At 53.1% G+C, this 14,008-nt stretch overlaps 3 protein-coding genes across 3 annotated transcripts; 2 read left to right on the top strand and 1 right to left on the bottom strand.

Moving 5' to 3' along the window:
- Positions 1 to 5,450: 5,450 nt before the first annotated feature.
- CTHT_0046520 (uncharacterized protein) lies at positions 5,451 to 7,948 on the top strand (the record flags this gene model as incomplete). The annotated part of the gene is made up of 2 exons (XM_006694967.1): positions 5,451 to 5,837; positions 5,900 to 7,948. 2 exons carry the CDS (start codon positions 5,451 to 5,453, stop codon positions 7,946 to 7,948), a joined length of 2,436 nt encoding a protein of 811 aa, XP_006695030.1.
- A 544-nt stretch (positions 7,949 to 8,492) lies between these two features.
- On the bottom strand, positions 8,493 to 9,809 carry CTHT_0046510 (D-arabinose 1-dehydrogenase [NAD(P)+]-like protein; the record flags this gene model as incomplete). The annotated part of the gene is made up of 1 exon (XM_006694966.1): positions 8,493 to 9,809. One exon carries the CDS (start codon positions 9,807 to 9,809, stop codon positions 8,493 to 8,495), a length of 1,317 nt encoding a protein of 438 aa, XP_006695029.1.
- A 1,658-nt stretch (positions 9,810 to 11,467) lies between these two features.
- On the top strand, positions 11,468 to 12,320 carry CTHT_0046500 (uncharacterized protein; the record flags this gene model as incomplete). The annotated part of the gene is made up of 3 exons (XM_006694965.1): positions 11,468 to 11,516; positions 11,580 to 11,862; positions 11,921 to 12,320. The coding sequence occupies 3 exons, from the start codon at positions 11,468 to 11,470 to the stop codon at positions 12,318 to 12,320; spliced, it is 732 nt and encodes a 243-aa protein (XP_006695028.1).
- Between the last annotated feature and the right edge of the window lie 1,688 nt (positions 12,321 to 14,008).

Below are 14,008 nucleotides of genomic sequence, written 5' to 3'. Positions count from 1 at the left end.
CGCGTTCCGAACAGCGTCACAGTCTGTCCACGGTAAACCCAGGACCCCCGCCAGCATTGGGACAGCCCACACTCCCAGTGACATTCTTACACAGGTACACCCCCTCGCAGCCCTGTCCTGACAAAGCCTGTGCCTGTTTTGGGCCCCCGACACGCGTGGAGGCTCCAGGAGCCCACCATGCCCGATGGGGAAGGATGACAGAGGTCGGGACCCGTCCACGGCCGGGGACGAGGAAGACGAGCCAAAGGAGCGAGATCTTCCAGAAAGATGCATCCAATCCCTCGTCAAGATCCATCCATATCACGATCCCACCTTGATGCCAGCCGCGGGCACACCGTGATGGTGATATTGGAGATACTAGAGATTACTGCATAATCTACGAGAGGGATATTCTGAGCCCGCCGGAGATGCCATGTACTCTCATCGGTCGGTCTTACATGCAGCCCTGGCAGCAGAGTCATGGGAAGTCCAGCATTGCACACAGCATGTGCTGCGCCGAGGCGGCTGCTTGCGTTGATGTTAGTGTAAAACTTTGGACAACGTCAATTTTTGGCGGCTGCTGCCGACCCAGAAAAAAAGGGGAGACCCCAGCGAGCCGACAGCCAACCAATGAGCAGCCGAGTCACCGAAAAGCCAAAAAGCGGGGGCAGACTTTGCCCAAAGTAGCTCGGCTGCGAAATTATACGGTGGGCCCGCACTTATAATTCTTTTTTTCAGTTTCTTTTTTTTTTTTTTTGTCATGCTTCCAAGTTCCAGTGAAAAAGCCAGGAGTTCGGCAACACTGGCTCCTTGAGGGATAGCGATGGAAGCAAAAAAAAAAAAAATAATAAGCTACCTCTGGCATAGACTTCTGCCCCGCGACGGACCCCCCCTTTGCTTGCGGTTCTGTTGCTGTTGTTGCAATGGGTCAGGGCACTTGAGAGCGATCATTGTCGGGTCTGCCCTCGATGTTTTGTTATCAGCCTCAAACCCATCAAAATCGGTCGACCGCGAAACTAGTTGGTCTCCGTGCCCTTCGATCAAGCGCCAGATGACTGCATCTGCATCTGTGCAGTGCTCTCTCTTTTGCCAATCTCCTTTTCTCATTCCTCGCATCATTATCCTCCCTAGCATTTTTTTCTTCGGCCCGCTCTTGCGCGATGGATTCACCAGGGAGCCTGGCTCGACGGTTGGAGCCTCGCCTGCATAGCCCGCCGTGTCCCTGTTCATCCAAAAGTGCCCCTCAGAACCAACTGGAATGCGGCAATCGGGCCCCTTTGCCAATATCATCAGCGCTTGGCAGGCTTCCCGCAGCCAATGGCTGCTGAGATCCTGCGATGGGGGGACAGAATTGCCCACCCGGATCCAGCAAGATGCCTGTGGCGTTGCAACTCACCCGAAGCCAGCTCCATGAGCCCGGATCCTTTTGCGGGTCCCTGCAACCTCATCGTCGGGGTTTGCGACTCTCCGAGAACCCGTGCCAGTCAGCAACAGTAGCAAAAGTGCCAAGTGAGCGGGCAACAACGCAGCACGACAGATTGGCACCATCGATATCAACGTGCAAATGCTGCTGATTTGGCAGCTCTCGGTGCCTGATGCGTCCTTACGCTACACCTTACGTCATTTCGCTGTTTTTACAAGTGAGGAAGTCGCTCTCGTTGACGTGCCTCCTAAACCGGCCTGCCCTGCGGCAGTATCAAAGTATCAACACCTTCCTGAGGCCGCCGCCATCGGGTGCTTGACAAGCCCGGATACGAATACGGTTCGGGTCCTGTCGTCCTGTCCCCGTTCCTTAGCCGCTGTATGTCCCTAGTTGATCGTTGGTTCATCACATATCTTGCGACGCGGCAATGTGAATGCGAACAATGAACCATGTCACCAACAATTGTGATGGGTTTAATTATTTGTATGTTGCTAGCAGCGAGAGTGTCAAGGAAGTTGCGTATATGTCTGCGACAACTCGCTGTTGGGGGCCAACAAGCCTATCGGGACATAACAAGGTCGGGTTCCTGTCCAGTTTCTGCACGCCAGCCATTGAGGGACTTTCAAGTGAAGCCACTGCCCATGGAACTTTCGGTTTTTTACGTCAGTGACTCAATTGCGCCATGCATATGCAGAGAGGATTATGTCATACTCTTCTGCTCTTGCTAAGCACTAGAGCTCTTTTTAATCGTTCCGTCACCTCACCGCCATAAAGGGTGGCGGTTCACTTGAGCTCAGCCAATGTAGAGACGAATATTCAGCCGTTTAAGCGGACATGGCATTCGGTTATCCACAAGTCGATGTCATGTCTTCTGTTCTTGTCCTGATTTGAGCTGAAGTATGCGTCAGACATATACATCCGCACAGTGGACTCAGATGGATCCATAGCCTGTTAGTGTTTGATTTCTTTTCTCAGCCGACAGCATGCGGAACTTCCGAGAATTGGAGAAACAGACTGCATTCTGGTAAGACCGGCTCCTGACAGGAGGTGAAACATGTATTCAAGAGTTGTGACTGATGAGTTGTAAGGGCGGATGAGGCTTCTCACCCAAGTAAACGACCAATATGCTTGATCAAAGACTCGATGATATATGTATGACAGCATATGGGTGACGATGATCATGAGCTACTGCCACCGCCATACTATGGAGTATGGAAAGGATAACTAGCTCCGCAGGTCTATGTGGCCCTGATGGGATGGTGATACATACCCCGCTTTAGCTTTTAATATGCTGTTCTACGATGTTGCAAACGACTCGATCCGGTGGCATACGCGTGAGACTTCGGGCAGTCGAAACAGCACGACCTGCCTTGTGAGGGAAGGATTGTCTAGCTGCCTGATCTACTACAGCCTCGACCTCCGCGATATCATAGCAAAGACTGTTAGATGAGAGTATCTCCGAAGACAGCCCGCAGGATCAAAAGACCCTCGGCAGTCGCTATGGACATTTGGTGCGATTGAGACGAGTAAATCGTGTCGAGATCAACAGGTCGGTATCTTATTTGCCTTATTTGCCTGTCATCTCCACATGTTTAGAGTTCCTCAATCTTAACACTCTCCTATGCTTAAGTAGTAAGCGAAGAAGAGGCTAGGCGGTGCTGGACTAAAACACTGTGACAGTCAATTCCACTCAATCACTTGGACGATTTTCCAGTTTGGAAACTTCGGGATAACACTGTAGTCAGTCAGTTTTGTAGAAGAATTTGACTTTCAGCGAGATGAAGTTGGCCCAAGACTCGAAATTTCACCTGGAAAACTGTAATACCTGTACCCTATACGAGTGCGTCAGACTAGAAAAAGAAGCCATAAACGCAATGCCTCGGTGCAGTTGAAGTTATCCAGAGCTTTTCTTGACCGTATCGTGACTGCGCTCATCACTATTCATATAAAGAGAAGCTGTGCTTGATGTTCTCTATGTAATAAAAGCAGTTTGGCGGCGTTGTGTTAGCTAGCTATATGGTCATTCATCCGGACTCGTCATCTCACACGTTCTCCTGGCATTTACAGCACGCATGTTTAGACCTCAACTTTCAAGTGGCTGGCAAAAGCTCTGCTATCTCTGGTCCGTAGCCCACTGTGGCGGAATCTCATAGTGTTGCTCCAAAGAATCTCAACAAAGCCAAGTCCTTTTGTCACACGTCCCAACCACGACGACTCTTCGTAACTTTAAGTCGACGTCTTCTAATCCATGACGCAAGGTTGAACGGTCAGAAAGCGGCTCGCCCTTTGAGTCGAGAACAAATGTTGTAAATCAACTCTATCCTCGCCACAAAGGCCGGAACGAAGGAATTATACACGGTCCATGGAGAAGGAAAAGAATCTATTAAACTATCGCAACACGTTGGCTTGCTGCTTAAGATTTTGTATTCCACTCAATGATGCAAGTTATTGAAACCGTCAAGGTGACAAGATGGAAAAGAGATGGTAAAGTATCCCGGTGGTATAAGCAAATCAAAAGCCCGCCCAAACGTCCTGGAAGTAACACTGTTACAGCAACCTGTCCGAACGTTGTTCTAAAGAATGAAAAATGGGATTTCGCTCAATATGATGGCCAAGTTCCAGACAATCCATGGAATACTTCCAGACGCCAAAAAAAAATTAAGGTTGCTCAGTTCCGCACCGCAGTTGTTTCAAGAAGGTGAAGACGTGGGGCCATGGCTGCTGCTTTGACACCGGCTACCTGCATCTTGTGAAACAAGTCGCCGGGCGATTGAAGATCCAAACAGACAGGCTACCTACAAAATCGCTCCCTAAACGATGTATAAGCAAATAAAACCGATTCTGCCATTAAAACTGCTCTGTACAGTTTAATGCCAATGTTCATGATTTTTTGATCTGCAGCAGGCGACGAAGTTGATGAGGCTGGAGTAAGCCCTCGTCCAGTGACATCACTTTCCCATCCTTCAATCGGGGCTCAAGGCGGGGTTGGGCGTGCCTCTGATTCAGCATGGCAGGGTCAAGGCTCGGATCTTGCGTGCTCGGCTCTGCCGCCTGCGCCGCCCACATGGGGTAACGGCTCCTCCTGATCTTGGCATCTTCCCGCTGCGCGTGCGCATCCAGCATCTGGCGGCATTCAGCATCTCACGCGCATCGCGCATCTAGCTGCCTCTCCTCCCATCATATTTGACGGCAATCATCTTCATACTATGCCTGCGTGCGCTATAGCCACTGGCTGCCAAACACTCTGCAAGGCCCGCATAAGTACAATCAGCAGCACTAAGCAAGGCTCGCAAAGTTTTATTTGCACTTCTCTTTCCAGGCCGCTTTGGGCCTGCTGAGACAGCTGTCACTGCCCGACGCTGGCTGCTAGACCTGCTGGGAGCGCTGAATGGCATGACGATGTGTCATTGGTCAGCGCCCCACCGAAGAACCGCCCAAATCAGCAAACCAGTCAACCACCAACCTCCCGCCAGATCCGGCCCCAGCAGGCACGAGTGCTCGGGCTTATTGTGACTTGTACGACGCACCCTGGCCTGGACCTGGGCTTTTGGGAGCCTTGACCAACACCGTCTCTTCTTCATGCAACAGCACCGCACTCCAACACCACAAACATAAGTCTTTAGTTCTACGACTTGCCGTATCAGCATGCCAGCGCCGTTTCCACGATAAACACATCCACTCCACGAGCCCATTTCACTGTTCGCGCGCGCTACGTATGCTTCGGTGAGCTTTTTGTGTGACTCTTTGAAGTACGCCGGCCTCTCCGCTCGGGTCTCTCCATCCCCCCCCGCCCTTCCAGGTTCCATCCGCCGTCCACGACCCTGTCAACAAGCCTCCTCCCCATCGACCACCGACCCGACTTTTCATAACAACTACACAACGACACTGCGCTATCCAAGTGCATCCATTCCGGATTTGTATCTCACGATCCATCTTTCCTCCACATCATACGGTCCACACACGCAACGGCAGCCCTTCCGTGCCTTGTTGCCTGCTCCGGCCAGCGCCTAACCGCGAATGACGTGATATAGTGAGCGAGACGGCAGCCATGGGAAATACAAGCACAAAAGAATCGCGCAGCAGCGTTGGTGGCCATCGTTCGCACCACTCGGCCGCTGCGGCCCATGCCGATTCTTCAGCCACCAATGCAGACCGATCGTCCAGCCGGAGGAACCGTGTCAGTAGGGCTGATCTTGCCCTCTTGGGACTCGCGTCTACCGGAGGAGGCTCAAGCTCTCGTGCTGACGCCCCACATGAGCGGCGTGAGACAAAGCAGGAAAGGGAGATTCGCCGGCTGGAAAGGGAACGCCTTGCCAGGATTGCCGAGAGGGAGCGAAGCATGCGGGAGGAACATGTGGACGGAGGGTACCTTGTCACCATGGGCGTCTATAACGGCCCGGAAGACTTTAACAAGCAGATCGTCCGCCAACTTATTGTGAGTACCAGGCTCCGAGGGCACTTAGGGTTCCCGTGATGTTGACATATGCATGTGCATAGATCGAGCGGAAGCTAGCTCCCTTCTGGAGGGGTCTAAACGACTTCGACGAGCAGTGGACCGAGGCCCAGATAGTCGCTGCCGCTCGGGGACTGCCCGTGCCGACTGCCGACGAGATCCCTCCCGAAAATCTCATTCCACGACCCCCTCCTCCCCAACCAACGCAATCTACCGCTTCGGATACCCTGACCATCCCAGAGACCCAGAGCCAGTCAGAAGTTTCCGAGCCATCCAGCCCTACTTCACCAACATCAAGACAGCCCCAGTCCGCAAGTGTTGCCCTGAAGCCGCGAGGGAAGGCCATTGCCGCAGTCCTCGGCGGACACTCGAGGAATGGGTCTACAAGCGAGATCGCTCCTCGCGAAGTCCAGTTGCCTCACGATCCCTTCGTCAATGGACAGCCTATCGAGGTGTTCTTGTACAAAAATGCAGTTGAATGCCCCATCTGCTTCTTGTACTATCCCCCGTATCTGAATCACACGCGGTGCTGCAACCAGCCTATCTGCAGCGAATGCTTCGTTCAAATCAAGCGACCGGATCCCCACTTCCCCGATGGTCATAACGAGAACGACCCGAATCGCAACCCAGAGGAGGCGGCCGGTTTGTTGGTATCGGAGCCTGCTTGCTGCCCCTACTGCACCCAGTCTGATTTCGGCGTGACATACGAGCCCCCGCCCTTCCGGCGCGGCCTTGTCTACAGCATATCCCCAACTGCGCTGGGCGCCACGAACGCTGCCATGTCCTCGAGCAGCTCAGTGAACTCGACAGCAGTGGGGACTTCTGGCAGCGGCGCTGGTCGCCGGCGGAACCAGTCCCTCTCGGCTAGCGATCCGAGCGTTATCCTCACCGACAGAATTCGCCCTGAATGGGCGGCTAAGCTGCAGGCGGCCCGGGCTCATCAGGCCCGGCGGGCTGCTGCGGCTACGGCCTTGCACGCAGCGGCGTTCTTGATGGGTGGCTCGGAGAACAGGGCCTTCCGCTCACGGTTTGGACGGCGGAGTACCGCTGGGTCAGGATCTGCCAGTGGTAGCGGGGCTAACGCTGAAGGAGACAATGGAGATCCTGTCCTTACTCTTGACACAACCAGAGGCCGCATTTTTGCCTCCGGGAGCGACAATCGTCGTAGTCGGCTTGAAGACCTGGAGGAGATGATGTTCATGGAAGCTGTGCGTCTCTCCATTGCTGCCGAAGAGGAACGCAAACGGAAGGCTGAGAAGGAGGCGAGGAAAGAGGCCAAGAAGAAAGAAAAGGAGGAGCGCAAGGCTGCCAAGGCGGCTGCAAAGCAGGCTGGACCTTACGAGGGCGCTGGCGGCCGCAGCGGCCATAGTTCGGCCAGCGCTAGCAGCCTGAGCTTGTCTGGACTGGGCTTTGGAAGAAAGCGGGGCAATAGCGCTGCCAGCAACCTCCGGGTCGAGGCCAGCATCACCAGCGCCATGGCAACGGGAGAGCCCTCCGCTTCCGACGGCAGCTCTTCCAGAGATAAGGGTAAAGCCGTGGAACGCCCGCTGTCGGCTGGTGAAGGCAATCTCCTTACACGCGAGCCGTCCAGCCCGGGCACCTCGACGAGTGCAGCCAGCCCTCGCGCTATCCCGCATCTTCCGGCCGGACCGTCCCATCTGCGGCAGATGAGCAATGCCTCGTCGGTGTCGTCGTCCATTTTTGAGAGCCAGCCGGGCAGCTTCAGCTCGCCCTCTAACCTCCAGGACCCTCATGGAAGTGTCCCGAGTCTAGGGAGCCGGTCTGGTTCTAATGAGGATGCGGGTAACGAAGCCGAGCGCGACCGCGATCCCAACGTTGGCACCGAGCCGGTGTTCAGCTTCAGGAACCTGGCTGAGGTGGTAGGAGTTGGTCTAGATGAGGCCCGGGCTGAGGAGTTGCCCAGCAACACCCAGCAAACTGAGCAGTCCGAGACGACAGTTGCTGAGTCGCCTGTTCCTCCAACTGTTACAGTCACTCCCGATACGTCTGCGACACCGAACCTTGACGAAGACTCTAAGCAAGTCGGATTCGAGACGGCGGCGGAGCAACAGCCGCAGCAGTTCACACAGTGATGGCAGTAGTTTGACACAGAAAATAAATGACGGCATGAGAAGATATCGGTAAACCAAGGGTGGTTGGTTTGTCTGTACGACGGCATCACGACAACAGATTGGAGGAAGTTCGTTGGCGTTGGTTCTTCCAGCAACTGGGCGAGATCGTCAAGGGTGTAACGGGCTGCGCCGAGGGGATAAGCTGGATCGAAGTTATGTTGTCTTTTGCTCTCCTATTTTTCATCCTTTTCTGTCCTCACTCTCGCTGCCCGTATTGCTCCTATCCCCTGATCTCGCCGCCTTTCCTTGCTTGCTAGTTTATTTCCCCCTGTTTAACTCTGACGGCTTGGGAACAGATGAACTCGAACACCATGATCATAAAGGGAGATTGAGGTCATGACACACGTATGGTGGATCGGAGTTCGGTGTGGCTGGCGTCCGAGGTCTTGTTTTCACTGCATTTTAGAGATCAAATAGCTCTTCCCGCTGATATCGGATGATAGAGGGTAGTACGCCACATACGTACTATACTTTTTGTTTTATTATTTTTTTTCAATCCACGCTGTTACCGTGACTGTCTACTCCGCTTTGCCTTCTCATAAGCGGCAATTACACCATCATCGGGAACAACTCCACGATTGGAGTCCTTGCGGGTATTGACAAAGCCTTCTCCTGGGCTGTCCCAGGCATAATCCAGCCATGAACCCAGCGCCGGCCAGAGTTGCTCCCTGACCAGCGACAGGACCTTCTTCTGGCGGGCTGGCCCGTACTTGTCATTGCTACCATCCTCCTCCTGCCCAAGGGAAGACACAGCACCCCGCCACTCGGCCACGGTCTCCTCCAGCTCAGGAGTCGATGACACGCCGCACACAGCAACACCAATTTTCCTGCCCTCGGAGCTACCAGGGCTTGTGAAATCAACACCAACACCCGCCTCGGCAGCAACCCGAGCCCATTCGGCAAGCGACCAGCGAAGCGACACCGACTCGAGCCGCTCGCCAGCCGCAGCAGCAAGTTCTGCAAGCTTCATGCACGCCAGACGCAGCTCAGGCGGCGAAGGATGCCACTTAGCCAACGGCGATCCCGTGTCATCCGTCACGGGAATCCCCTTGCTGGTGAGCAAGCCCATGCCCAACATGCTTGCGTTCAGCACGACATCCACACCAGCCTTCTTCAACCTCACCAACGGCGACCCTTCCACATCCGCCTGCCCTTTCCCACCCCCTTCCACAAACGGCAGTCCCAACCGCCGATTTTGCACTGTAAGATGCCCATAACTTAACACCGCGTCCAATGGCTCGCCCGTCTCCTTGTAAATCATCTCCGCCAAATCGCACAGCACATTGACAGGGAACCCACTAATCCCCACGTAGCGCACAACACCCTCCTCATCCCGCAGCCTGCGCAGTTCCTTCACGGCGGCCAGGACCTCCCCTGGTGTGACAAACTCACAGTCGTGCGTGTAGACTAGGTCTAGGTACGGCACGTGCAACCGCTGCAGGCTGCGCAGCACAGAGTAGCGGATCCAGCTGGGGGAGTAATCGAACTCGGTCGCCGCGATGCGCCCCGCTTTGGTGACGAGGAAGAAGTCAGAGCGCTGCAAAGGAGTAGGGTTGGGGTTGCTGGGGGTCGGGGTAGGGTTCATCAGGGCGTGGAGGGCTTCGCCCAGGAGGAGTTCGGAGGGCCCGTAGTACGGGCTCGTATCAAAACCGGTCACGCCGAGGGCTATGGCGCGCGCGACGATATCTCGGTAGGGCATAGCGTGTGGGTTGGCGACGTATTGGGTGTTGAAGGTTGCTGTGCCGAGAAGGAGGGGGGGGAGGACGGTGTTGAGAGGGGGGCGTGGAGCCCGCCCGGGGGATGAGGCGGTTGTTGAGGCCATTGTGGTTTGGATGTCGTTTTTTTGGGGGGGTGGTGTTCCCTTTTTCAATTGACGACAAGGATGTGATCAAACTTTAAGTAGACGTAGAGGCTGGCGCAAGGAGTGGCAGAGGGATTGATATCAGCCTGGTTCTATCTTTGGTGGGGTTTGCGAGGTTCGTCAGCGGGGTATAAAAGTAATAGAGAGGGTCGGCCCCACAGCACATGTCGTCGAAATCAGCGCGGATGATGCGATAAGGGCATAACAAGCGATCCCGATTTGATGCATGGACGCTTCGATTTTGAGAGAGCTTTTTTGTCCTTCATATATGGCTTTCGTTCTTCGTAGTTCGAACCTTTGTTGCTTGAGCCCGTCTTCGTCCGACGTTTGCTCTATTCGTTCCTGGAGGAGGGTTAGGGTTAAAGTTGGAGGTTCTGGGCTCTGCGGGGCTGGTGGGGCTGTGGGCCTCGCATGTGGACTTTTGTGGATCTTTTATGGGCTCCTACATTGCGTTGTTTCACGTTCTCTTGGTTTCCGAGCAAGTCCCAGCACTCGATGGTTTTTGGTCATTTTGATGCCTGGGGTTGGTGATGATCGTCCAGGACTATTCCATGTTTGATTTTTTATTCTGCCCTTTCGTTGGAATTAGGTGTCCTATCACGTTCTGCATCTTGATTTCTCCATCCGCTGTAACAAGGGTATAAAAGGAAGACCTGACTTCACCTCGTGTCATGCGAAGAGTGTGATCTTCTGAAGATCGACTTCTCGATTGAAGACCAAGGCCCAGCCGCGATCTATCTATCAGTGACCATTTCTCAAGGCCAGACATCTTATTTGACAGATCATTCTGGCATTTGTGTTCTACGTCTCTTACGTACTTCTCTTCTTCGGGTTCCTGCTACCGGCCATCAGCTTTAGGCTAAAGAAATGGACCGATGCCGTTTCTTCTCAGTCTGCAATATCACACGCATTTCCTCATCCTGTTTACAGGGCGATGCTTGTCCCGGCTTAATTGTCTGTGCCACCCCGCACCCATAACGTACCTCATTTATTTGGCAAAGATTCCCTTTAGCCCTCCAATAACAACGTCCCGATCTCTATCCGTCCAGCAACGCCGTGGCTTGTTCCCCAGGCTTTCCATGCATTGCGGCTTCATTTCATAGCAATCGTCGTTTATTGACGTCCCATCAACGCATCGGGAAGACAGACAGTCAAGCCAACCACAGACATCCAAATGCCGATTACCACTCATCCGTCGCGGCATACCATAAGGGCGTCTCGGATGATTTCTATTCAAGGTATGACAAGCAGAATATCGCGTATCATGAGCGGACAGACTCTGGAACCAAATAACAATGTTTGCTACCCAAACCCGATTGTCCATGCGCATGTCTCCTGGCCCCGTTCTCTTTCTAAATAGCTTCCTCCGTCTTAGTTTTACCCAAGCCTGGTTCATATTGGCCTCTGCGTTTCATTCCGTATGTGCGGTAATAATGCCATCTTGTCCAGCAAAAAGAGCATGTAATGTTCGGCACAGCACTACCAAAAACACTTTGCTGAACCCGGGTGTCTTTGGGTTCTATAAAACTTAGGCGGCTTCCCGTCTGTGACTTTGGCCTCGAGGTTGGTGCTGTTTGTGTGTTGTTGTCTCAGGCCATCCGTGACACGCAAGTCCCAAGATGCGCTTCCTTGACAGTGTTGCCCGCGTCGCAGGCGCTCTGGGCTTTGGTAAGCTCAGTCATCACAACTCCTGACTGGCTCAGCTAGCTGACGGCTCTCACTGGTGCTAAGCTCGTCGCCAGTTCTACTTTGAGCCCGACTCAGTCGTCTATGAGGATCCAGAAACGGGTCTGATTTTCTCCTCTTATACGAGTCACAACGGCATCAGCTTCCGCGTCGCCGTCCCCGATCCACTTCCAGAGGATAAGATTTTCGATACCGTCTTGCAAATTGTTGCCCCTATTGATGTCGGTTGGGCTGGCTGGGCTTGGGGAGGGCATATGACTTACAACCCTCTCGCCGTAGCTTGGGCGAATGGGACCAACAACGTTGTCATCACGTCCAGGATTGCTTAGTATGTCATAGTCACATGGCGTTCGGCAGGTGCTTCATGATCACTAATGTCCCAATAGCGGCTACTTCAGCCCCCCCGACTACGAAGGCTCCGTGTACACTGTTCTGGAGAAGGGCACGCATATTAACGAGACTCACTGGCAAGTGACTGCCAAATGCACCGGCTGCACTCGTTGGGGCGACGATGACTTTGGGTACACGACGCTCGAGCCCGAGGGCCAGATTAAGTTTGCCTATGCCTATTCCAACACCCCCGTCGATGACCCAGCTGATCCATCTTCGAGCTTCGGCATCCATCACAGCCTGGGACATCCTTTCTATGACTTGGCTCAGGGCGCCAATGCGGACTTTGCGGCCAAGGTTGAGCAGGCTTCGGGGAAGCCTGAAGAAGCCCCGAAGGAGACCCCTAAGGAGGAGGAGGAGAAGGAAGAGGGAGATGAGGAGGATGCTTGTGAGTAAGTTGACGCAGCGGCCTTAGGGAAATAATCCAAGTGGTGACAGAACAAACATACAAGACATGGCGCGGTATGTAAAATCCAAGCGGGATAGATAGAAAGAGTAGAGAGGCCATGGAGTCAATTCTTTGGTTATGATCAGAGTGTCAATACCGTCGCTAGGTAGTACTCCATAGATCAACCACAGAATAAAAGATCAGTCCTGGCCTTCATGAAAAAGTATCAGCAAAGTGGCCTCGGACGAGATGGGGCCGAACTCGGGCTGATGATAGCGCGAATGCTCTGGGGTCTTGGCGGGAGCTTTTATAGTCCATACGTGTCGAATCCACGTCCATGTAGGGGCTATGTGCATGGTATTTTATTTCAATATCATAAAAAGGGAAAGGATTTCATGATAAATTTTGAGAATACTTGATTCTTTGGAGCAAATAATTACAGGTGTTCTTAAGCAATAGACATGGAATTTGTCGATAGGAGAGAGATATGGTGATTACAGATTGTGAGGTTGCATCTATGCATCAACTGCCGTCCCTGGTCTGCATGCCAGGATCGAATAGTGTCCACGCTTGTGTCAACTGTCACACATCTCGTGACACCCGAAACCAGTACAGCTTTTGCGGGGTCTTCAGGCTAGGCAAAAATTTGGGGGACTACAGTCCTCATCTATTACCATTCATAACACATTCTCAGATACATCATAGACCTCATGCATCAGCCAAATACATGTAACCAGGTGCTTGTTGCAGTCTACTCAAATTGCGCTTGCCATCCTACTGATTAGCTTCATCTTCGAAGTTTTGGATTCAAAGAAACCCTTTTAGCAGGTGTTTAAGCTGCGACCATGAAAACATACAGTTCCCCAGCTTCTCGCCGCCTCCACATCTCTTGTCTCATACTTGCTCTAGGACCGTTCGTCTGGGGATACAATATCGGTGTCCTTGCATCGGTGCTTGTCCATCCAGGCTTCCTCGAAACACTCGGCGGACACGATGAACACAATGCCAGCCCATTCCCCAGAGCGCTGATCACCAGCGTTTACTATCTGGGCACCTTTCTTAGCTATCTCTTCCTCGCTCATCCCGTAGCAGACAGACTGGGCCGCCGCTATGCTGCTGTGTTGGGGATGATGGTGACGTGTCTGGGTCAGGCATTGCAGGCTGGTGCAGTGCGGCCGCATGCCTTGGGGATGGTGTTAACTGGGCGCATCATTGCTGGGTTAGGGATTGCGGTTATATCAACCAGTGTTCCGTTATACCAGAGGTAACTGGTTTGTCTCTCAGCAAAATAACAGCCTGGGGCAAGACTCTTATGAAGCGGACTGCTAACGATCCCGCCCAATTTTCGACCCAACAGTGAGATATCACCTCCGAAACAACGAGGAAGATTCGTTGTCATGAATCACATTGGCCTCGTTGCCGGAATTGCTTCAGGGTTTTGGTTGGTTTCTTTCCCGAATTCAAACTAGTCGGCCGCCATTGATGATTCCGTACTAACATGCAACCTCCTCACTCAAGGTTCGGCTATGCTATCAGTTACTGGAATACAAAACTCGGTCGTTCAGCAGGATGGCGCTGTTCTTTAGCTACTTCCTTCATACCAGGACTCATCTTTCTAACCCAGCTTCCATTCATGCCTGAGTCGTAAGTATTTGTTGATTTGATCATTCATATACCACTTGGCGTGGTCTCCCTA

Source organism: Thermochaetoides thermophila (assembly GCF_000221225.1).
Source record: "Thermochaetoides thermophila DSM 1495 unplaced genomic scaffold scf7180000011818, whole genome shotgun sequence".
NCBI classification, from domain to species: domain Eukaryota; kingdom Fungi; phylum Ascomycota; class Sordariomycetes; order Sordariales; family Chaetomiaceae; genus Thermochaetoides; species Thermochaetoides thermophila.
This window is presented reverse-complemented; position numbering and strand designations above follow the sequence as displayed.